At 55.0% G+C, this 21788-nt stretch overlaps 1 protein-coding gene across 1 annotated transcript in view; it reads left to right on the plus strand.

The window, feature by feature from the left end:
- PLXNB2 (plexin B2) overlaps nucleotides 1–21788 on the plus strand; it is a 90100-nt gene that overhangs the window by 44881 nt on the left and 23431 nt on the right. Inside the window, exons 3-11 of the mRNA XM_051962604.1 lie at nucleotides 643–716; nucleotides 13335–14451; nucleotides 14778–14957; nucleotides 15247–15375; nucleotides 17762–17862; nucleotides 18246–18372; nucleotides 18976–19129; nucleotides 21377–21491; nucleotides 21637–21745. Of these exons, the coding sequence (XP_051818564.1) occupies nucleotides 703–716; nucleotides 13335–14451; nucleotides 14778–14957; nucleotides 15247–15375; nucleotides 17762–17862; nucleotides 18246–18372; nucleotides 18976–19129; nucleotides 21377–21491; nucleotides 21637–21745 (2046 nt within the window). The 5' untranslated portion in view covers nucleotides 643–702. The remainder of the gene's footprint in view (nucleotides 1–642; nucleotides 717–13334; nucleotides 14452–14777; nucleotides 14958–15246; nucleotides 15376–17761; nucleotides 17863–18245; nucleotides 18373–18975; nucleotides 19130–21376; nucleotides 21492–21636; nucleotides 21746–21788) is intronic.

Raw genomic sequence — 21788 nt, forward strand, 5'->3', positions numbered from 1 at the left:
ATGCTGGCTGATGATCTGGTATGGGAGGGATGGATTCATCGGCCTCTGAGACCCCCATGGTTCTTCTCAGTGAGAATGAGTCACACGCTACAACAAAGTCAGGAGGCACCCGTTCAAATCCTGGTTCTGTTATTACCCGCAGGAGTAAGAACGGTCACAATATATCATCCTGTCACCAAGCACCGATGGTGCTATGGGTAGCTGCAGCCCAGCTCTTAACCATCGCACTCCCCTTCCACCTTCTCCTCCACGCACACCGGTTCTCCTGGGACCCAACACCTGGTCCGGGACGGGTTGGGAATTATCTGGAGTGCCGAGGATCTAGAATTCCCTGGAAGGCAAGGACCCGACTTCTTCCTGACCGAAAGCTCTCGGTTCCAGCCACTGGGGGTTGTTCCAAGAGAACCCATTTTTTAATTATTCAGGAAGCCGTCAGGGAGACGGAATCTGATTCTGTGACCAGCTCGGCTACAGCTGTGGTCGTCCCAGAAAGCCCAGAGCGCCTTTCGCTGGGGGTGGGACGAGGGCCTGAGGCTGGCCCTCCAAGCCAGCAAGTTCAGCCACCCCATGTTTGAAGAGCATTTGGAACCTGCCACTCATAGACCTCTCTCTCTCTCTCCCCCGTCCCCATTGGTCTTGTAGATAATTGCCAAACCCAGAAGGAGGCAGACCCGGCCCAAGACGGGGGCTCAGGACGGAGGCATGTGGGGCAGACCGTAAGTGAGACATCTGAATAAAGGGGGAGAGTGGTCAAGGTCACGCGTGCCCTGTGAGCCTGGACAACGTGGGAGGGGCAGGTACAATGAGGAGACGTTGATGGACGAGCTCTGTCATTCTCTGTGAGGACTCAGTTTCCTCATCTCTATGGGACAAGGTAGTTATAGGAGCAGGCGCCAGCTGGTAAGCCATCCCTCTCATTTTACAGAGGAGGAAACTGAAGCCCCAGGAACCTTGACCCTAAATTCATGACATGCTCAAGATCATGCAGGGGTCGTAAGCTTGGGGAAATGACCTCCAAGTTGTTCCTCATCCTCAATCTAGGGTCCTGTGCTCCTCCTGCAGAGCGAGGCTGGTATTAATTTAGGAGGCTGGGTAAGGGGAGCAGAGGAAGCTCATTTTGGCTTGACAGGAGTGGGTACCTGCCCCAGGTAGGCAAAAAATGATGTTAATTGAAAAGTGCCTCCTATGTGTCCAGGCGGACAGCCAGAGTATTGAACAGAGTCAGGACGATTCCTCTTCCTGACTTCAAATCCAGCCTCAGACACACTAACTGTGTGACCCTGGGCAAGCCACTCTGTTTGCCTCGGTTTCCTCATCTGTAAAATGGGGCCATTAAGACCTCTTATTATGATCTCCAGTGCTAAAAAGCATCATGTGATGGATGAATGTCTCAGCTGTCAGGATGATCATGATGAGGATTCCAGGTGACTGGGCTGCTGTAGACCAGAAGAGCGGCCAGTTCTTGGGTGGCCTGGGCTCCTGGGACCTCCCAAGCTCCAGATCACCAAACGTTTTGTGTCTGTATCGTCAGCTGTCTGACCTCTGGCCTCTGGTCTGGACTAAGTGGTGGGCCAAGGGGAGCTGATCAGAACTGAGGGAAGAGGTTCTTAAATTTTTAGGCTTTAAGAAATTGGGGTTTGGGGTCATAAAAGTATATACTGTCTAGACCCGTGTAGACAAACGGACCACCAGTGTCTGTCTGAATGGGATGTGAGTGGAAGGTGTCGGTGGCAATAGAACTGGTTCTGAGATGCTCCAGGTGGGTGGGTAGGGACTATGTGGAAATTGGAGCTATTCAAGGAAGGACAGGATGGCCAGGTGGAGATAGCCCACAGGTCAGAGTTCTGGGAAAGAATGAGCAAGGATAGACAGCAAGCATTCTGGGGGAAACGAGCAAATATAGACAGCACACAGGTCAGAGTTCTGGGAAAGAAGGAGCAAGTAGAGACAGCAAGCATTCTGGGGGGAAACGAGCAAATATAGACAGCACACAGGTCAGAGTTCTGGGAAAGAAGGAGCAAGTAGAGACAGCAAGCATTCTGGGGGGAAACAAGCAAATATAGACAGCACACAGGTCAGAGTTCTGGACCAGAGTGAGCCAGTGTAGGCAGCAGATAGGTGACAGTTCCTGGGACAGAGTGGGTAGGTGTAGACAGTAGAAGAGTAAGGATTTAGGGGCAGGCAGGTGTAGAGAATGGCCATGTGGAGTTCTGGAGCGCTCAGCCCAGGAAATTGAGGAGTTTTATTGTGGACAGCCCCTAGCATAGGGCAGAAGCATCAGTGTGGATAAATACAGTGGAGGAGAAAGGAGAAAACGGGAATAGGAGATTGGAAATAGCTCTGGACTTGAAATGAGGGCCCTGGGTTCAAATCCCAGCTCTGAGCCTTGCTGGCTGTGTAATCCTAAATCCAATCCTTTCTCCCCCAAACCTTAGTTTCCTCATTTGTAAAGAGGCGGTGAGCTACTTCCTAACTGCCTCAGGACAGCTGTTGTTAGGAATGTGGAAAATGAATCGGGCTATTCTTTTTTGGGCTAGATAAAAAGTAGGGTAGGCAGCAGGGGGTCTAGCTCCCCAAAGGCCTGTCTTTTGTTCTGCTTCCCAGCTAAACAACCTTGGGTCAGTAATTTAAAGCACGTCTTCTTCCCTGTAGAACCGATTTGGTGTCTGTAGCTTCAGGGGGATGTGATAGTTATTTCCAGGTCTCTAAGAGGCTGTCCCAAGGGGCATTTTCAGAGCAGCCAGTGGAGGCTTGAGATCTAGAAATCTTTCCAAATAATGGGAACTGTCCCAAAGTAGAATTGGCTACTCCGGAGGTGGTGTGTTCCCTCATTACTAGATGTCAGGAGAAGCTAATTTGTGCACACTCTTTGAGAGAGCCCAAGGAAAGGTGGTTCTCAGACCTGGGTCAGAGGAGGTGACCAAACAGGTCCTTTCTAAATTTCCCTCATTAGTCAGGTTGTGAAAGAAAACATAGACAAAAAGAAGTGACCAAACAGGTCCTTTCTAAATTTCCATCATTAGTCAGGTTGTGAAAGAAAACAGGCAAAAAAGCTACAAGACAAATAGTTTAAAAGTCTGCTTCAATCTGTATTCAGACACCCTCAGTTCCTTCTTTTGGGTGGACAATATAAGTCCTTCAGAATTGTCTTGGATCTTTGTATTGCTGAGAGTAGCTAAGTCATCCACAGCTGATCATCTTACAATATTGTTATTACTGTGTACACCGGACATGTTGCTTTGCATCAGCTCGTGGAAGTCTTTCCAGGTTTTTCTGAGAGCATTCTGCTCGTCATTTCTCACAGGACAGTAATATTCCACCCACGGTTTATTCAGCCCTTCTCCAATCGTTGGGCATCCCTTCGATTTCCAATTTTGTTGCCACTAGAAAAGAGCTGCTATCAAGATTTTTGTATCTATAGGTCCTTTTCCAATTTGTTTTTTATTTCTTTTATAAAGACCCAGTCACTACTTTACTAGGTCAAAGGAAATACATGGTTTTATAGCTCTCATTTTGCCCACATCCCCTCCAACATTTGTTATTTTCCTTTTCTGTTCTCTTAGCCAATCTAATGGGTATGAGATAGTATGAGGTAGTATCTCAGAATTGTTTGAATTTGCATTTCTCCAATCAATCAATAGTGATTTAGAACATTTTTTCATGTCTATTGATAGCTTTGATTACTTTATCTAAAAACTCTTCATATCTTTTGATCATTTTTCAAATGACAAATGGTTCTTATTTTTTAATAAATTTGACTCAATTCTCTATATATTTGAAAAATGAGGCCTTTATCAGAAAAACTTGCTTCAAAACTTTTTTCACAATTATGATTGCTAATTATTTTCCTCCATTCTATTCTCTGTCTTTTCACCCTCTCCCTTCTCAAAAGTGTTTGGCTTTTGACTACCCTCTTCCCCAATCTGCCCTCCCTTCTCTTATCTCCTTCCTCTCCTTCTTACCTGTAGGGTAAGGTAGATTTCTATACCTAAATGAGTGTGTATGTTATTCCCTCTTTGAGTCAATTCTGATGAGGGTTAAGGTCCACTTACTCCTTCTCCATCCTCTCCTTCACTTAAAATTTTTTTCTTGCCTTTTTTATGTGACATAATTTGTCCCATTAACCTTTTCCTTTCTCCTACCTTTCTTCCAAGGCATTCCTCTCTTACCTCCTTTTTTCCCCTTGAGGCAATTGGGGTTAAGTGACTTGCCCAGGGTCACACAGATAGGAAGTGTTAAGTGTTCAAGGTCAAATTTGAACTCAGCCCTTCCTGACTTCAGGGCTGGTGCTCTATCTACTGCACCACCTAGCTGCTTTTCTTATCTCCTAATTTTATTTTAAAAATATTATCCCTTCATATTCAGTTCACAACTTTCCCATTTATCTACATATACTTCTTCTGATGCCCTAATAATGAAAAAGTTCTTATGAGTCACAAGTATCTACTTGCCATATAGAAATGTAAACAGAAGGCCTGTCTTTTGTGCTGCTTCCCAGCTAAGCAACCTTGGGTCAGTAATTTAAAGCATTATCTCTTCCCTGTAGAATCGATTTGGTGTCTGTAGCTTCAGGGGGACGTGATAGCTATTTCCAGGTCTCTAAGAGGCTGTCCCGGGGTAGAGGACAGAAGTCCTTTATGAGTTGTCATTCCTCTTTACCTTTTTATATTTGAAAGTCAAAATTTTCTATTCAGCTCTGATCATTTCATCAAGGATGTTTGAAAGTCCTATATTTCATTGAATATAATTTTTACCCTCTGAAGGACTATACTCAGTTTTACTGAGTAGGTGATTCTTGGTTGTAATCCTAGCTCCTTTGCACTCTGAAACATCGTGTTCCAAGCTCTCTGATCCTTTAATGTAGAAGCTGCTAAATCTTGTGTTATCCTGACTGTGTCTTCATGATACTTGAATTTTTTCTGGATGCTAGCAATATTTTTGCCTTGATCTGCAAGCTCTGGAGTTTGACTATGATATTTCTGGGAATTTTCATTTTGCCAATCAGGAAGTGATTGGCAGATTCTTTCCATTTCTATTTTAACCTCTGGTGCTAAACTATCAGGGCTGTTTTCTTTAACGATTTCTTGAAAGACGATGTGTAGGCTTTTTTTCTGATGTGGCTTTCAGGCAGTAATAATTTTTAAATTATCTCACCTGGATCTATTTTCAGCAAGTAATTCGTGTGCAATTTTTCTATACAATTTTCTATACATATTTCCACAAATATCGTGCTACACAAGAAAAATCAGATCAAAAAGGAAAAAATGAGAAAGAAAACAAAAAGCAAGCAAACAATAATAAAAAGAATGGAAATGCTATGTTGTGATCCATACTCAGTTCCCATAGAGCTCTCTCTGGGTACAGATGGTTCTCTTCATTACAAGTCCATTGGAATTGGCCTGAATCGCCTCATTGTTGAAAAGAGCCAATTCCATCACAGTTGATCGTCACGTAATCTTGTTGTTGCCATGCACAATGTTCTCTTGGTTCTACTCACTTCACTCAGCATCAGTTCATGTAAATCTCTCCAGGTCTTTCTGAAGTCATATTGCTCGTCATTTCTTATAGAATAATAATATTCTATAACTTTCATGTACCATAATTTATTCAGCCATTCCCCAACTGATGGGTAGCCACTCAATTTCCAGTTCCTTGTCACTACAAAAAGGGCCGCCATAAACATTTTTGCATATGTGAGTCCTTTTCCCTTTTTTTATGATCTCTTTGGGATACAGACCCAGCAGAGACACTGCTAGATCAAAGGGTCTCGGGACGTAGTTCCACGTTGCTCTCCAGAATGGTTGGATCAGTCCACAATTCCACCAACAATGTATTAATGTCCCGGTTTTCCCGCATCCCTTCCAACATTCATCATTATCTTTTCCTGTCACCTGAGCCAATCTGAGAGGTAGGAAGTGGTATCTCAGAGCTGTCTTAATTTGCATTTCTCTGATCAATAATGACCATTCTTGTTTTTCTCGGATGCTCCGGATGTAGGAGCTTGGACTTTGTTGCTTTCTGCTGAGTATGTGTTTATGTGTTTGGATCTGTCTTGTCAGTATAGTAACTTCCCATAGTCAGAATTATTTTCTGTTGTTTGCTCACTTCCCCAGCCAAATACTTGACCTTTAACTCTTTTGTTAAAGTAGGGCTTTGCTTTCAGGGTAAAGGGCACACTGTTCCAAGCTTCGGGAGTTTTGCACGGCTCTTTTAGAGATAATTCTAGGGATCTGTAAGTTTTTACTTTTTTCAGGGTGGTATAAGTTAAGGCAGGGATGTTTACTATTCTCCTGGTTTGTGCTCTGCTATGTGAGGAGTCACAAGCCTTCTTTTCTGCCCCGGAACTGGAAGGAAGGACCTGCTCCACTGTGGCCACAGACTCCTTGTCTTGGGACTGCCACCCAGGACCGGGACCCAGATCAGATTAGAGGCAAAGCAGCAGAGTCCTGCCTCAGAGCTAGCCCAGAGACCCTGTAATCTCCTGTTGACAGTTGTTTGATCCCTCACTGCCTGTGGGCTGAGAGCTCCAGAAGCAGCTGCTGATTCCGGGCTCCCGATGTCTGCTTCTGTTTTGCTGGGGCCTGCTCTGCGCTGGTGAAGGCCTGGGCTGGATCGCACTCCTCTCTCACCCCTGACCTTTCCAGCTGACCTAAGTTATCTTGGGCTGGGAAAGTGTTTCAGTCTGTCTTTGGGTGAGTTCTAGCACTCCAGGAATCGTTTTACGACACTTTTTAAAGTTGTTTAGAGGGCTTTCGGGGAGAGCTCTGGCAAATGGCGGCCTCTTCCCTGCCTCCCTTTCTAAATTTAAATTTCTCATCCGGAGGCAGGGCAAGGAAGATAGGCTGAGGTTGCAAAGCCTTCCTGGAAGAGGTGAGGGTATCTGTTTGAGAAGTTACTGGGGGAGGAGGAGGAAGGGCCTTGGAGGCAAAGCTGAGTCTGGAATGAATTTTCCGGACTTACGGCGGGAAGGAGTCTGGGCAGACGGTCAGAGCTGCCTTCACGGAAACTCACCTCCTGCCCCTTGCCAGGAAGGACAGGCTTCGAAGGAAGCCCCAGATCATGAGCGTGAAGGGGCTCCCCGGAGAGGCTTGCAAAACAGGAAGCGCTTGGAGCCCATTCCAGGAAAGCCTGGCCGGCCCTGGCAGCGAGATGGCCGGCCGTGGCGGCGGAGCAGGGGGGCCCTCGGAGTTCCCAGCAGGAGCCGGAGTCCCCTCGCCCACCTAGGAGCCCTTTTTGCCCAGCGTGCGGGGCTTGGAGGAGGCCTGAGAAAGGCAGAGCCGCTGGGAGTGCGCCTCGAGGCTGGGCTACTCCGAGCCGGCTGCCATTGAAGTGGGAAGACAGTGGGTCGGTATGCTATAAGCCAAGCAGCTGTAGGTGGGGAGCCTTCCTGGGTCTCTTGAACTCTGAACTTTGAGTCAAGCTGGGCCAGGGTGGGGGTGGCCGGGAGCAAAAAAAAAACAACCCTGCTTCCTAATCCTGCTTCCCATCAACTCCGGCCGGAGGAGTCTGGGCTCTGGAGCCGAACCAGAGGGCGCCCAGAGCTGGGGGCTCGCGGCGAGGAGCCATGGCTGGGTAAGCTGAGGGTAGTAGCTCCTGGAGCTCCACCCAGGGGTCTTTCCTATAGCACACAGCTGGCCTTCTGGAGCCTGGATGGACCTGGGGGGGAATGGGGGGCTCCAGGGCTTTCCTTCCTACTGTGATGGACTCTTCTCATCTTATTGGGTGGGGGCAGAGAGAAAGAGCTCAGAGCTATTGGTCGGCTTGCCCCCCAGGGTACCCGTCCCCTAAGAATGATCCGACTCAGTATTGTTATTACCGTTGTGGGCATGGTGGCTGTCGTCTGTCCTGCTTCCCGGGGCCTCTCTGTCCCCCCTGGGGTCCCGGTGCTGGAGTCTCTACGTGTCATTGTATCTGCGCTTCCCCCGTTCTCCTAATGCCATCTGGGGGAGGAGTCTGGGCTGCCGGACCGTGCGGTACATTGTGTGTATTGTGTCTGTGTCTCACCGTGTGGCCGCCCATTGTGCTAACACAAGCCATGTTTCTCGAATACTTTGCAGTATGTTATTATCCCCAGTCCACAGATAAAGAAACCGAGGCGGGAGGCAGTGATTGGGTCAGGGTCACACAGGGAGTCCCACCCCTTCCCCACAAAGGGCCGGTCAGGCTCACTGGGGGGCCGGGAGAGGGGGCAGGCTCACCTTCAGGTGGCCAGTCCAGCTCTGAGGGCCACAGAGGCCGGCTGAGTGATGGAGCCCCTGGGCCCCGCTCTCCCCCGCCCCCTCCTCCCAGCTGGCCTCAGCCCTGGCCGATTAGATCAGCACAGCGAGCCGGCCTCATCCCGGGAACATTCCAATCATTCCCCCATCAGCACCGGAGCGCGGCCGAGCCAGGCCGAGGGAGGGCCGGGGGAGGGCCGGCCGCCGAGGAACTTTCCTCCCTCTCGGCCCTCCCGCCCGCCCCGTCCCGGCCTCACACGCCGGCTGGAGAGTCCTCTGGCCGCCCGCAGGAAGGTGGGCTCCCGGCTCGGGCCGCAATGGGCAAGACCGGACGGAGGTGAGAGGGAGAAACGGCCCCACGGAAGGGGCCGGGGCCGGGGCTGGGGCTGGGCCACGCTCTTCCCCGGGGCCTCCGCATTCTCTGTCAGACCCACAGCTTCCAGTATCTCTGGAAACCCCTGAACGAGGGCCTAGGGACACCTCGCGGGGCCGGGAAGGAAGGCGGGAGCCTGAAACAGCCTGAGGCTGCTGGGCTTTGAGAACCTACAACTGTCCCTCCCGGCAGCCGGGGCCGCTCCTTCTGTCAGGCCTGGGGGAGGGGGTCTCGGCGCCTCTCGCTATTTTTCTCCGGGTATCTGGCCCTGCTTCCCTCAGCTGGAAGTCGGAGGTGTCCCTTCTCTGCTCCGGGACTCAGTTTCTTAAAATGAGAGGATTGGACGAGTTGCCCCCTTGAATGAGAGGATAAGAGACTTCGTGTGCAGGCTGGACGAGTTTTGGGTGGAGGGGGAGTGAGGCAGGCTGAGGGGCGAGGGCTGAGCCGGAGAAGGGCCGGCGATGGCGTCGCTGTGGCTGCTCCGGGGAGGCAGGTGAGGAGCGAGGGAGAGACGTCCGGCTCGAGCCCGAGGCTGGGACCGATTCAGAGGGGGAGGGGTGCTGGAAGGACCTCCACGGTGTGGGGGGGATGGAGAGGGCAGACTCAGTGGGGGACGTCTGCCGTTCTGGTTTCTAAAGAGACTGGAGACTCCTTCTTGGAGCTGGACAGGAGGTGCTGTTTTCTTCCAAGGCCTTTAGAATGTCACAGTGAGAAAAGCAGCGGTTGGACTCAAGGAACCTTAGTTCAAATCTTGCCTCTGCTCCTTACCTGTGGGACCTGCCTCGCTCTGCCTCAGTCTCCCCATCTGTAAGATGGGGGAGTTGGAAGAGGGCCTCTGAGATCTTTTCCACTCCATATGTGATGATCTGTCCCTCTCCTTTTTCTGGGATGCTGGGTCCCCCGTCTGGAGCCCCGCAGGCTGGGGTCCATCACCCTCTGGGTCTCTCAGCCTCGTTTACAGATGAGGAGCGAGAGGCTCAGGCAGGTACGTGACCTAGCCACGGTCACGGTGCTAATAAATGTCCGGGGCGTCGTCCGAACCCTGTTGTGCCCAGCCTAGGCTGGGCTCTGGGAAGGATGCGAGACCTCAGCCCCGCCCCCATAGGGCTGCCAGTCCAGAAAGGGTCGAGGTACCCCCACAGGGGAGAGGGTCCTTCGAGGGGAAAGCAGGGGGCTGGACGGCACGTGTGCCCATCCTTCGCCCGGGGATGGCTGAAGATGGAGTCTCCAGACTCCCCTTCCTGGGCTCCTGCCCCCCATCTACTTTTTGCTCTGGGGTGGAAGGGCTGGGCCCCCCCTTTCTCTGGGGGGCCAAGCAAGGCCTGGGGAAGACGGAGGGATCTGGGCTGGGGGGTGCTCTTGGTCTGAGGCGGTGAGAAGGGAAGGAGGCATCCGGGGAGCTCCCGAGCGAGCCGGGTCCGCCTGGGCTGGAGACGGATTAAGCAGCCGATTAAATTCTCAGCCTTTCCCGAGTCCCGGTCATGGGGCTTGGATTTTCCCTTGGCTCCCGGGCCGGACTCCCCAGCGTGGGGGAGCGGCCGAGCCGGAGCCGAGAGGGCGGAGTCGGGCATCAGGGACCGCTTGTGCATGGTCACGGTCACTGGTTTTCCTGGGGTCTAGTGCACGCGCACACGGACACACACAATGTAAACATGCTCTTACCCTTTTCACACACGCACACTCGTGCTCACATACATGTGAACATGCAGTGCTATACATGTGTACTCACACATACACAACTCATGTACACACTTGTAAACATGCACTCTTACACATATACACTATCGTGCATGCTCGTGCACTCGTGTACACACTCACACTCTTCCACATGTACATGCTCTCTCACACACATAAACTCACACTCGTGTTCACACACATGTGAATATTCAGTGTTGTGCATGTTCACTCACACACATGCTCACACACCTGCTCGTGCGCTCATACACACATGTAAACTTACACACGTGTGCTCACACAGCTGCTCATGCTCTCGAGTACACCCTTCCACATGTACGCCCTCTCTCACACCCCATGGACGCGCACTCACACGCACACGCCGTCCGTCATCTCCCGCCCGGGCGACGGCGGCACCTCGTGCGACCGTGTCTCTTTGTCTCTGTCTCTCCCCGCACGGCGCAGTCACACATGTGCCAGCTGGGAGGGGGGCAGGACCCCGTGTCTCTCACTCGGTTTCACACCTCTCCCCACCCGTGTCTTCTCCCCCCACCGGGGGGCACGGAGAGGGCCTGGAGAACAAAGGAGGGATGGAGGGGGCGGCATCTCCAGAGCGGGCCCTCCCCCACCCCGGGGGGCTGATCAGATACAGAATTTTCAATGAGCCCTGGGAGGCCTTGGAGCCAGGCAGGCAGCGAGGGAGGGAGGGAGGGAACGAGGAGAATGAAATGTTTCCAAAGGAGGAGATTTGTAAGTCAATGAGCCCCGAGCCCGCCGAAGTAGAAAGCTGAGTGTGGGCGCCCCAGTTCCAGACGGTGCCCACATGGGCGCGGGATCCCGTGTCCCCCAGTCCATGCCCGTGGGTACGGAGTGACGGGTCGGACCGCCACCGCGTGACCGGCTCCGGGCTGGAGAGCCGGGAAAGGAGGGACGGAGCCTCCTAGACAGCTGAGGTGCCTCCCCGGGCTCCATTAGCAGGGTTATAAATAGTGCGTCCCCAGTGGTGGCGGCGGGCGTGTGAGGGCCCGTAAGAGCCGACCTCGGGCGGGCAGGCTGCTTGGGGAGGGGGCTCCCATCTCCTGAGGGAGTCTGTTAACACCCTTCGCCTTAAATAGCCCCCAAAAGCTCTCCAGAAGACAGAGGCGTCCGAGCTTCTGTGGGTGGCCCAGGCTTGGGCGGGGGTGGAAGTCCTCAGTCTGCTTCCAGGGGCCTCTGGGGCTTCCTCTAGCTGTGTCGGGGATCCGAGTGCAAGGAGTGTGGGTCTCCATGGGCGTGTCCCTGCTTTGCGTCTCCTGCAGCCTCTCCTGGGGTTTCTGGCTGTGTCTGATCACAACAAGAAGCACCCGGACCTGGATCTTGCCTCAGCCATTGTTGTTGTGGAGTTTTGGTCACGTTTGACTCTTCGGGGCCTCCGTTTGGGGTTTTCTTGGCACAGAGACCGCCCTTTCCTGCCCTGGGGCATTTTACAGAAGAGGAAACTGAGGGAAATGGGGCTAAACGACTCGCGCAGGTCACAGAGCGTCTGAGGCCTCAGTCACTGGCCAGCTATCTCCGACCCAGCCTCAGTTTCCTGCTCTGGGAATTGGGATTGTCCTTCCCGGGCAGACCTGTGAGGCCGGAATGAAACAAGAGCGATCGTTGTGTACAGCATGTGTGTCTGCGTTCACGTGTGGCAGAGGCGGCCAAGTGGTGCCACGGTGGAGAGGATCTTGGACCCGCACTCAGGAAGTTTGTTGTTGTTCGGTCGTTTTTCACGCATGTCTGACTCTCTGTGAGCCCATTTGGGGTTTTCTTGGCAGAGACATCGGAATGATTTATCATATCCTTCTCCAGCTCATTTTGCAGATGAGGAAACCGAGGCAAACAGATGGGACTTGTTTGGGTCTCACAGATAGTGAGTATCCGGGGCCAGATCTGAATTGAAAAACATGGGTCTTCCCGACTCCAGAGCCAGCGCTCTAACTACTGAGCCCCCTGGCTGCTCTGGAGAAGGGAAGACCTGAATTCAGATACGGCATCAGACACTTGCTAACTATATGAGCCCGGGGAAATCATCCCTACTTCAGTGTTCTCATCTGTAGAATGGGAAGAGTACAAATACCCATCTCTCAGACACTTGCTAACTGTGTGACCCTGGGCAGATCATCCCTGCTCCAGTTTTCTCATCTGAGTAATGGGAATAGTGCAGACACCTGCCTCTCAGGGGTGTTAAATGAGACGCTACTTGTAAAGTGTCATCACGAAGATGCTAACTCTTCTTGTGTGTGCTTGTGGAGGGGCTTGCGGCCGTCTCTGTGGGTACGCGTGTCGGTGTATGGACGTGGTCGGGGGCAGCCACTTGCCACTGCTTTTATCTCTGGGGTAGGCCAGCCCCGGGAATCCAAGCGGTCTGAGGAGCGCAGGGTTCTGAGCTCACGGGTCGTCTGGTCCGATTCACGCCACGTCCCGTGTCTTGTCCCGTGTCTTGCACCATTCCACCCCCTTGCCCCACAAACAGAAGGAAAAATGCACCGGTTTATCACCTCTCTGTTCCACTGAGACTCGGGGCATCCTGGGAAGGTTGGAGAACCCGAGGGAGATGGGGAAGGGGCGCTTGTGACAAATCCTCAGATGTGAGAGCCAGGGGTGGAGGGCTAGGAAGTCCGGGGACTAGTCTTTCCAGGCTAGCTGATTTCTCCCTCTGGGTCTGTTTCTCCTTATAAACTAGGCAGCCTTCCTCCTGACTCCCCATCCTGGTAGATCCAGGATTAGCGGTGGCTGTCCGTTAGCACAGACCACGTGGAGACTTCCAACAAGGAAAAATAGGCCCAGGAGGCTGGGCTCCTGTCTTCCAGAGTGGCCCAGACGCTGTCTCCGGTGCCGGGCAAGGAGGGCTTTGTCCTTGGAGAGTGCTCACCAGCTTTTGGCAGGGGGTGAGGGCACACGGTGACTTCCGGGGGTTAAGGGAAGCAGCAGCCCCGGCCACAGGGAGCTGCCAGTCGGAAGAGTCCGGAATCGGAGGGGGAGTGATGTGGCCTTCGAGGCCTTGAGATGACACTGACTTACCTCCCCCCCCCCCCTTATCTCCACAGGGTCCCGAGGAGCAGGATGGTGTCCTGGGTGTGGGTGCTGACCTTGACGAGTTCCCTGTGGCACGTGGGCGACAGCTCAAGGTCCCGAAAACTAGAAATCTTCCGCAGTAAGACAGAGTTGAACCACCTGGTGGTTGATGACGTGTCGGGGACCGTGTACGTGGGGTCCGTGAATGCCCTCTACCAGCTCACCCCTGACCTCCAGCTGGTCCACGCGGTGGAAACGGGGCCCGAGCTGGACAACAAAAAATGCACGCCCCCCATCGAGCCGAGCCAGTGCCAGGAGGCCGTGGACACGGACAACGTCAACAAGCTGCTCCTGCTGGACCGGCCGGGCGGGCGGCTGGTGGAGTGCGGCAGCCTCTTCAAGGGCATCTGCGCCCTGAGGGAGCTGGGCAACATCTCCCATCGCATCTTCTACGAGGACAGCAGCGGGGAAAAGTCCTTCGTGGCCAGCAACGACGAGCGGGTGTCCACGGTGGGGCTGGTGACCAGCGTGGGCAAGGGCGACGACGACAGCGGGCCCGCCGAGCGCGTGCTCTTCGTGGGCAAAGGCAACGGGCCCCACGACAACGGGATCATCATCAGCACGCGGCTGCTGGACCGCAAGGACGGCAAGGAGGCCTTCGAGGCTTACACGGACCACACGGCCTTCAAGGCGGGCTACCTGTCGGCCAACACGCAGCAGTTCGTGGCCGTGTTCGAGGACGGGGACTACGTCTTCTTCATCTTCAACCAGCAGGACAAGCAGCCGGCCAAGAACCGCACCCTCGTGGCGCGCATGTGCAAGAACGACCCCTTCTACTACTCCTACTTCGAGATGGACCTGGAGTGCCACAGCGGCTCGGGGGACGTGTACGGCGTCTGCCACGCCGCCTTCGTGGCCCCCCTGGAGGCCACGCCCGGCGCCGGCCGCGTGCTCTTCGCGGTCTTCAGCAAGGACAGCAAGGGCGGCGGCGGCAGCCCCCGCTCCGCCCTGTGCCTCTTCCCCCTGGGGGACATCCACCAGAAGATGGAGGAGAACAGGAACAAATGCTACACGGGGGCCCAGGGCAGCAGCTCCCAGACCTTCTACAAGCCCTTCCACGGGGAAGTCCAGTGTGTGAGCCACGGGCCGGTGAGTCTGCCCGAGGGGGCCGGAGGGGGGTGGGGAAGACTCCGTGCCATCCTCCAGGCCCGGCGGGGGCTTCCCAGTCAAGGGCGGCCGCCCCCTGGAGTCTCACGTGGGCCACGTGACACAGGTTCATTCAATAGACCTTAAGGAAAAACGAGCCCCCTCAGTGAGCCCCGCTGTGGGTGGCACAGGATGGCAGGGGAGGGGGCAGGGAAGGAGACGTGGTAGGGCTTACTGAGTCGGATTACGGTGACGGGAGCTGGCTCGGGCGATGGGCAGAGGTGGGCTGGGCAAGAACAGATGGGGATCTCGCCCTCCTCCGTCTGCAGGCCAGCCTGAGTTTCCGCTGCGGCTCTGAGCACCTGCCGTACCCCCTCGGGAGCCGGGACGGGCTGGTGAGCACCGCTGCCCTACAGAGAGACGGCATGAATCTGACGGCGGTGACGGTGACGAACGAAAACGGGCACACCGTGGTCTTACTGGGGACGTCGGACGGCCGCATCCTCAAGGTGAGCCCGGGGGCCTTCCCTGTCCCGAACCCTGATCGCTGCCCTCCTCAGGGAGGGAGATTCGGGTCTGAGCTGCAGCCATGAAAGGGATGGGGATGTCCTAACCATAACGTGATCTAGTAGGAGGCCGGAGGCCCGGGTCTTCCCTGCCTGGGACCTGGGGGAAGAGGTCCCTCCTGCAGAGAGCGGCTCATGCTCCTTGCAGACTTCTCCGAGGGGCTCGGCCACGAATGGTGGCCTCCTTCCGGGGACAGCTCCCGCAGCCTTTGGCCTTCCTCCCTCTGCTCAGGTGTTCCTGACTGCCGACGGGACGTCCACGGAGTACGGTTCGATCCCCGTGGAGCTTAACAAACGCATCGAGAGAGACCTGCTGCTGTCCGCCAATGGGACCAGTCTCTACGTTATGACCCAGGACAAGGTACCGGGCTCAAGGGCGCGGCAGCTAAGCCAGGCCCGACCCCCCTTCCACAGCCCAGGCTGCAGGGAACGGGAAAGTGGGTCTGGGAGCTATTTCTTTTAGCCCCAAACCCATCCTCGTCCCTCTGACGTGCACGGCCTTGTGCTCTGCTAGGCAGGGTGGGGAGACAGAGGGGGAGCCCTAGACTTTGCGCCCGGGGAGCTTCCAGACTAGGGGAGAGCAGGCCCAGGAGCTGCCCGGGGTTGTGCCGGGTGAGAGGGAGGCCAAGGGGGAGTCCCAGACTCTGCTCTCAGGGAGCTTCAAGGTTGGGGCAGAGCAGGCCCAGGAGCGAGCTGGGTGAGCAGGGGAGGGGAAATCCCAGCTCCTGTTCTAAAGGAGCTTCCACACTGGGGTGAGATCAGGCCTAGAAGCCGCCCAGGGATGAAGGGGGTGCAGAAAGGTAGCAGGTTCCGTTTTCTGGGGGCTTCCTGGGGGCAGGGGCCATTGGGAGCTTCTCGTTCTTCCTCAGTCCCCGTTCTGGGAGCTCTCAGCGGCTTAGAACTGCCCGGGAACCCTCCGACCCTCCCTCTGATTCTGGCTCTCCCTCCCAGCCGCCCCCAGCACCGTGCCTGGAGCACAGCGGGCACCTGATAAGGGGCTGGGGCTCGGAGTGTCTCTGCCTCCCTCCCTCCTCCGTTGCTTTCTTTCTCTTATCTTCTGTTCTTCTTTCTCTCTGGCTCTCTCTTTGTTTCTTTTCTCCTTCCCTTTTCCCCTCCCTCCTCCCCTCCCCTGCCCTCTGCTCCCTCGCCCTCGCCCTCCCTGGAGATAGCGGGTAGCCGGGAATCTGGGTCAGCTCACCTCTCGGGGACCCGTGGTGCCTTTGTGGGGGTGGGGCGGACACCAGCCAGATTCATTGGGGGATCAGGGTTTACCTGGAAAATGGCCAGGATCCCCAGCGCCGGGGACGGGGGGCGGGGTGCTAATGATATTCAAATCACATGCCGGTGAGCGGTTACCCGCCTCGTCCCGGCCGCAGCAGACACAGCCAGGGGGTTCCTGGGGAGCCGCTTGGGGTTGGGGTGCCTTAGAGGGGCCCCCTCCCTCTGGAAGGGATGGGCGGCAACTCACAGGCAGGGAGAGGGACAGAAGCCAGACTTGCTGACCCAGTTTTGGCTTTGCCTTCACTTTTTGAAAGCTTCGGCTCCCTCCTAGGACACGGTGGCCCGAGCTGGCAGCTGGGGTGGGGCCGGAGGGTGGGTGGGCCGGCTGGGCCTTTAGGATGCACCAGCTGACTCGCTCTCCTCTCCAAACTCCTCCCGTTCGCCCACCTGGCCCCGGGCCCGGCTCCCACCGTGGGGAGACCTGGACCCTACCCTCCCAGTAGATGAGACGGGCTAACTAAGCAGCCAGCATCCAAGGAGACTGGCACACGGAGCCAGGAAAAGGAGGGAGATCACTATCAGATAAAGCTGGAAAGGGGCTGGGGCCCACTGGTAGAGGGCCTTGAATGCCAGAGGGAGCTTAAAAGAGTTCTGACTAGAAGTGGCTGACTGATCTGGGGATGGGCAAGGTGGACAGGAGAGGGGAGACCTTCCCTCTTCTGGATGTTCCCTCTCTAAAGGGGTGTGCCCGCTGGCTCCAGTGACAGTGGAGGCAGTGAAGCCCTTTAGGAGGCGATCCCTGTGCCCAGAAAAGATCCATCATGGTGCAGATGAGGCTCTAGGAGGAAGGGAAGGATCAGAACTTAGGACCTAGACTTGGCCAACATGAGGGTCCAGCTTCCTGACCCCTGGGTCCCTCGACTGACCCCTCTTTTTTCTAGAGAGGGAAGGGATGTGGGATATGGATAGGAAGGTCTAGAATCTGTGGCTAGTTTAGAACCCAGACTCCACGTGGCAGCCAGCTGTGGCCAGGGGCATTCGAGTTGTAATCTAGGAGCTGGACTAGACCCAGGGTGCTATGGGAAGAGGGTCTAGAGCCAGGGTACTGTGGGGGGAAAGTCTAGATCCAGAGTACTCTGGGGGAATCTAGATCTAAGGTATATGGGGGAGAAGGTCTAGAGCCAGAGTGCTATGAGGGGAAAGTGCAGAGCCAGCGTACCATGAGGGGAAGAGCCTAGAGCTAGAATACTATAAAGAGGGGGTCTAGGGTCAGGTTCGTGTGGGGAGAGGGTCTAGAACTAAGGTACTGTGGGGAGAGGATCTAGAGCCAGGGTACTGGGAGAGGAGGAGGAAGAGCTAGAGCCAAAGTGCCATGGGGAGGATCTGGATCCAAGGGGCTGTAGAGACACCACCTTTCCCCTCTAAGGTCATTTACAGTAGAGATCTTGAAGCTTCTTAGTTTCCGTCCCAGTCCTTCCCAGACTGGAGGTCTCCCCTCACCAGATCGCCCCCTCATTCTTTCCTAGGTTTTCCGGCTTCCTGTTCAGGAGTGTCTCCTTTACCAGACCTGTGAGCAGTGCCAGGATTCTCGGGACCCCTACTGCGGCTGGTGTGTGCTTGAGGGCCGGTAAGTGGCCGTATTTGGGCCTGCAGGAGGCAGGGGAAGGGCCCAGGAAGGCAGCCACAGCCATGGGCTTGAAGGCCGGGGGCCGATTTGTGTGTGAGAGGCGGTCCTGAGGGGCCCCCCAATCTGCGTGAGGTGTCAGTTTGTCTTTTAGGAGATTGTGCTCTTTCCCAGAGGTAAATGTGGCTCTCCTCAGCTGTGGGGGAAGCGGTGGTCTGGGCTTGCCCTCAGGAGGGTCCCTCTCCCTAGTCCAGAGGTCAGATCTTTCTGAGGGAATTCTGGGACTAAGGAGAGACCCAGCCTTGCTTTCAGGGATCCCTGGTTTAAGGAGAGGAGCCATAGTTTGGTCCTGCCTTGGAGGCCCTAACGCCCCACTTCTCCACCAGCTGCACCAGGAAGGTCGACTGCCAGAGGGCCGAGGAGGAGAATCATTGGCTCTGGAGTCGGGGAAACTCCTGTGTAGCTGTCACCAGCGCCCAGCCCCAGAACATGAGCCGTCGGGCTCAGGGTGAGGTAAGAGGGCCTGGGACGAGAGGACTCAGGAGGAGAGTCGGGGAAGGTGGGCAGGAGCAATCAGAGCGGGTTTCTGGGAAACGGGGACACCTAAGCAGTGTGAGACAAAGGCTTATTGGGGAGTGCTTCACTCCTGGCCTGTCTCCTTTTCACTTGCCTTTCAAAACCCAGGGAATGGTTCAGGCTGGTATTGGTATGGAGTGTGTGTGTGTGTGTGTGTGTGTGTGTGTGTTCCCTGGGTATGATTTCACCACCTTCACCTCCCTCACTTCCCTCACCTTCCTCACCTCCCTCACTTCCCTCACCTTCTTCACCTTCCTCACCTTCCTCACCTCCCTCATCTCCCTCACTTCCCTCACCTTCCTCACTTCCCTCACTTCCCTCACCTTCCTCACCTTCCTCACCTCCCTCATCTCCCTCACTTCCCTCACCTTCCTCACTTCCCTCACTTCCCTCACCTTCCTCACCTTCCTCACCTCCCTCACCTTCCTCACCTCCCTCACTTCCCTCACTTCCCTCACCTCCCTCACCTCCTTCACCTCCTTCACCTCCCTCATCTCCTTCACCACCTCACCACCTTGGGTGTCTGTCCTGTGTCTCCAGGTGCGTTTGACAGTCAGCCCACTTCCAGCTCTGACAATAAATGACGACCTTCAGTGTCGCTTCGGAGACTCTCCGGCTCACCCTGCCCGTGTGGAAGGAGACACCATCATCTGTGACTCCCCCAGCAGCATTCCCGCGACGCCTCCGGGCCAAGGTCAGGCGCTCACCTTTTCCCAGAGTGAGGTTTCCCGGGACAGCCTCATTAAGCCAAGAGATGGCCTGGAGAGGTCACTGATAGGACCAGTAGCTATTGAGTGACTGTGAGAAAGAAAGCGGAGGGGGAGAAAAGGAGAGACTGACAGGAGGGAGATAGAAGGGCAGGGAACAGTGTTTCTGGGGGGTGAGGGGGGAGGCCGAGGGCCTCCCCTCCCAGGGTCACCCGCGGGCCTTCCATCCCCAGGGAGACTGAAATGAGGCCGTTCCCGAGAAAGCCAGACGGCCAGGCCACACCTGTGCCCTGAATTCTTTAGGTCCTCGGTGAGGGCTAAGGGAGGGAGAGGCTGGGGCTGCTGGAGGCCAGGACCTGCGAGGAGGGGCCAGGTCAGACACCCGGCGAGATCGCATCCCATAGAAGTAAGGAGCCGCTGTCCCAGTGGCTCCGAGGGAACGTCAGCGAGGGCCCTTGGGGACGAAACATGAGGTCTCTGGGCTTTGAGCTGCTCACCCGAGACAGGATCTGATAATTGCCTTTGAAGCAACAGATGGAGGCAGCCAGAAAACTGGGAGGTGGGGGGGGAACCTTGTGTGAGAGGGCCAGCCTAGAGAAATCAGGTCCTGGAGAAATAGAGGCCAGCAAAAGCCTCTGATAAAAGGGGGAGCTCTGGACTTGGCAGAAAAGCCCCGGATTTGAATTCTGTCTCTGGCACTTGGCTGTTAGAACATACCCTCTGAATGTTGCTTCATCTGTAAAATGGGTGCAAGAATACACACATTATAGAATTTACAGGATTAACTTCTGATGAAAACAACCAGTCAACCACTCCACAGACTCCTCTTGCAGAGCCAGCTCTGCCGGGGATTCAAAAATACAAATACAATCTCCCACCTTCAAGGCTCTCCATTCTACTGGGGAAGTACATATGTGCATCTATGTGTGCATGTATACATATATAATATATATGTACACATTCATACATGTATACATATAAGAAAAGACCAGGTGATTGGAACTTAAAAATCACGGCTTGGCCCTTAACTAAAGCCTGTGACTCAGTTTCCCCATCTATGAAATCAGCCAAAGGACCCAGCACTATCTGTCCCTCACTCTCATTGGGAGGAAAGCCCTTTGTGAACACCTTAAACCTTCCTGGTAAATGGGGCGGCTGGGGCTCCCGTGGGTCGCTCGCCCACTCACTGCAAGAACTGGCCTGATTCATAGAGAGGCTGCTGGGCAGGAGACTGGAGAAAGCTCCAACAAGAGGATGCTCTTTATTTCCAGGGTCGCTATAAGCTCCTTCCCCTCCCACCCCCTTCCAGGGGACTACGAGCAAGCAGGTCACATCTGAATTTCTCCCCACCCCCATCTTCCCCACGCCTTTGTCTGGTCTCTCCCCATTTATTCTACCTTTATTCTAGTTCCACTCCCTCCCCCCAATCTCTTTCTCCTGCCCCTCCATGTTATTGGTCTCTCTTCATCCCCACCTTTATTCTAGCTTCCCTATCCCTTTCTTCTGCCCCCCCCCCCCATACCTTTGTCTGGTCTCTCTATACTCACAACCACACCTTTATTCTAGCCTCCCCCCTCCACACCTTTGTCCATCCCTACTCCTTTATCCTTTGTCCTGCCCACCCCCCAATAATTTTCTCCTGATCCCTCACCCATCCCCACTCTTTTATCCTTTGTTTTGTCTCCCCTATGCCTTTTTCTTGCCCCTCCCAATAATTTTCTCCTGAGCCTTTAGGTATCCCCACTCCTTTATCCTTTGTCCTGTCCCCCTATACCTTTCTTCTGCCCTCCTCCCATGCTTTTCTCCTGACCCCTCACCCATCCCCACTCCTTTATCCTTTGTCCCCCCCCCCCCCCACCTATCCCTACCTCTTAGAATTTCCGGTTCTCCTCAAAGCTCTGCCCTTATCAGGCCATTGAGGAAAGCTCTCCGTGTACCCGCTGGTAGTGCCACGTCCCCCTCCCTACCACATTTCTTTGGCGTTGTTTGCCAGAAGCTCGCTGAGGACAGGGCTCGTTGTTCGCGGGGCCGGGGTCTCTTAGTCTCTTGATCCCCGGACCTGGTGCATCCTGGCTGCTGCCTAATAACTACTGCTTGCTTGGATGGGTAGAAGGGAGCCAGTCTAGTGTAGCCTCCCTCATTTTGCAGATGGGGAAACAGGACCAGAAGCAGGAGTGGGTAGTGGGTGGGTCGGGGCCCTGCTCACCATCCAGCCTTTATTCCCTTCTCCACAGACCACGTCGAGGTCCAGATCGTGCTCACCTTCCTGCGGACCCCCGTGTTCTTGACCTCTCATATGTACCCATTCTATGACTGTAAGGAGGCCATGAGTCTGGCAGAGAATATTCCGTAAGTATCTAGAGCCCAGTGCCAGTGCTCCCTTCCCCCTCCCTCAGCCCTGGCAGGCATCTGGGGGAGGGGGAGTTTCTCGGGTAGGGGGCTCTAGCTGGGCTCCCAAGGGGGCTCCCTCACCTGCCTGCTGCCCACCCTGTAGGTGCATCTCTTGTGCCAGCAATCGCTGGAACTGCCAGTGGGACCTGAAGTACCACGAGTGCAGAGAGTCTTCCCCCAACCCTGAGGAGGGCATCATCAAGTCCCACATGGTAAGGACGGGGCCGGGCTGGATAGTTGGGGGGGACAGGGCTG

The sequence above is a fragment of the Antechinus flavipes genome, chromosome 5 (assembly GCF_016432865.1).
Source record: "Antechinus flavipes isolate AdamAnt ecotype Samford, QLD, Australia chromosome 5, AdamAnt_v2, whole genome shotgun sequence".
Taxonomy (NCBI): domain Eukaryota; kingdom Metazoa; phylum Chordata; class Mammalia; order Dasyuromorphia; family Dasyuridae; genus Antechinus; species Antechinus flavipes.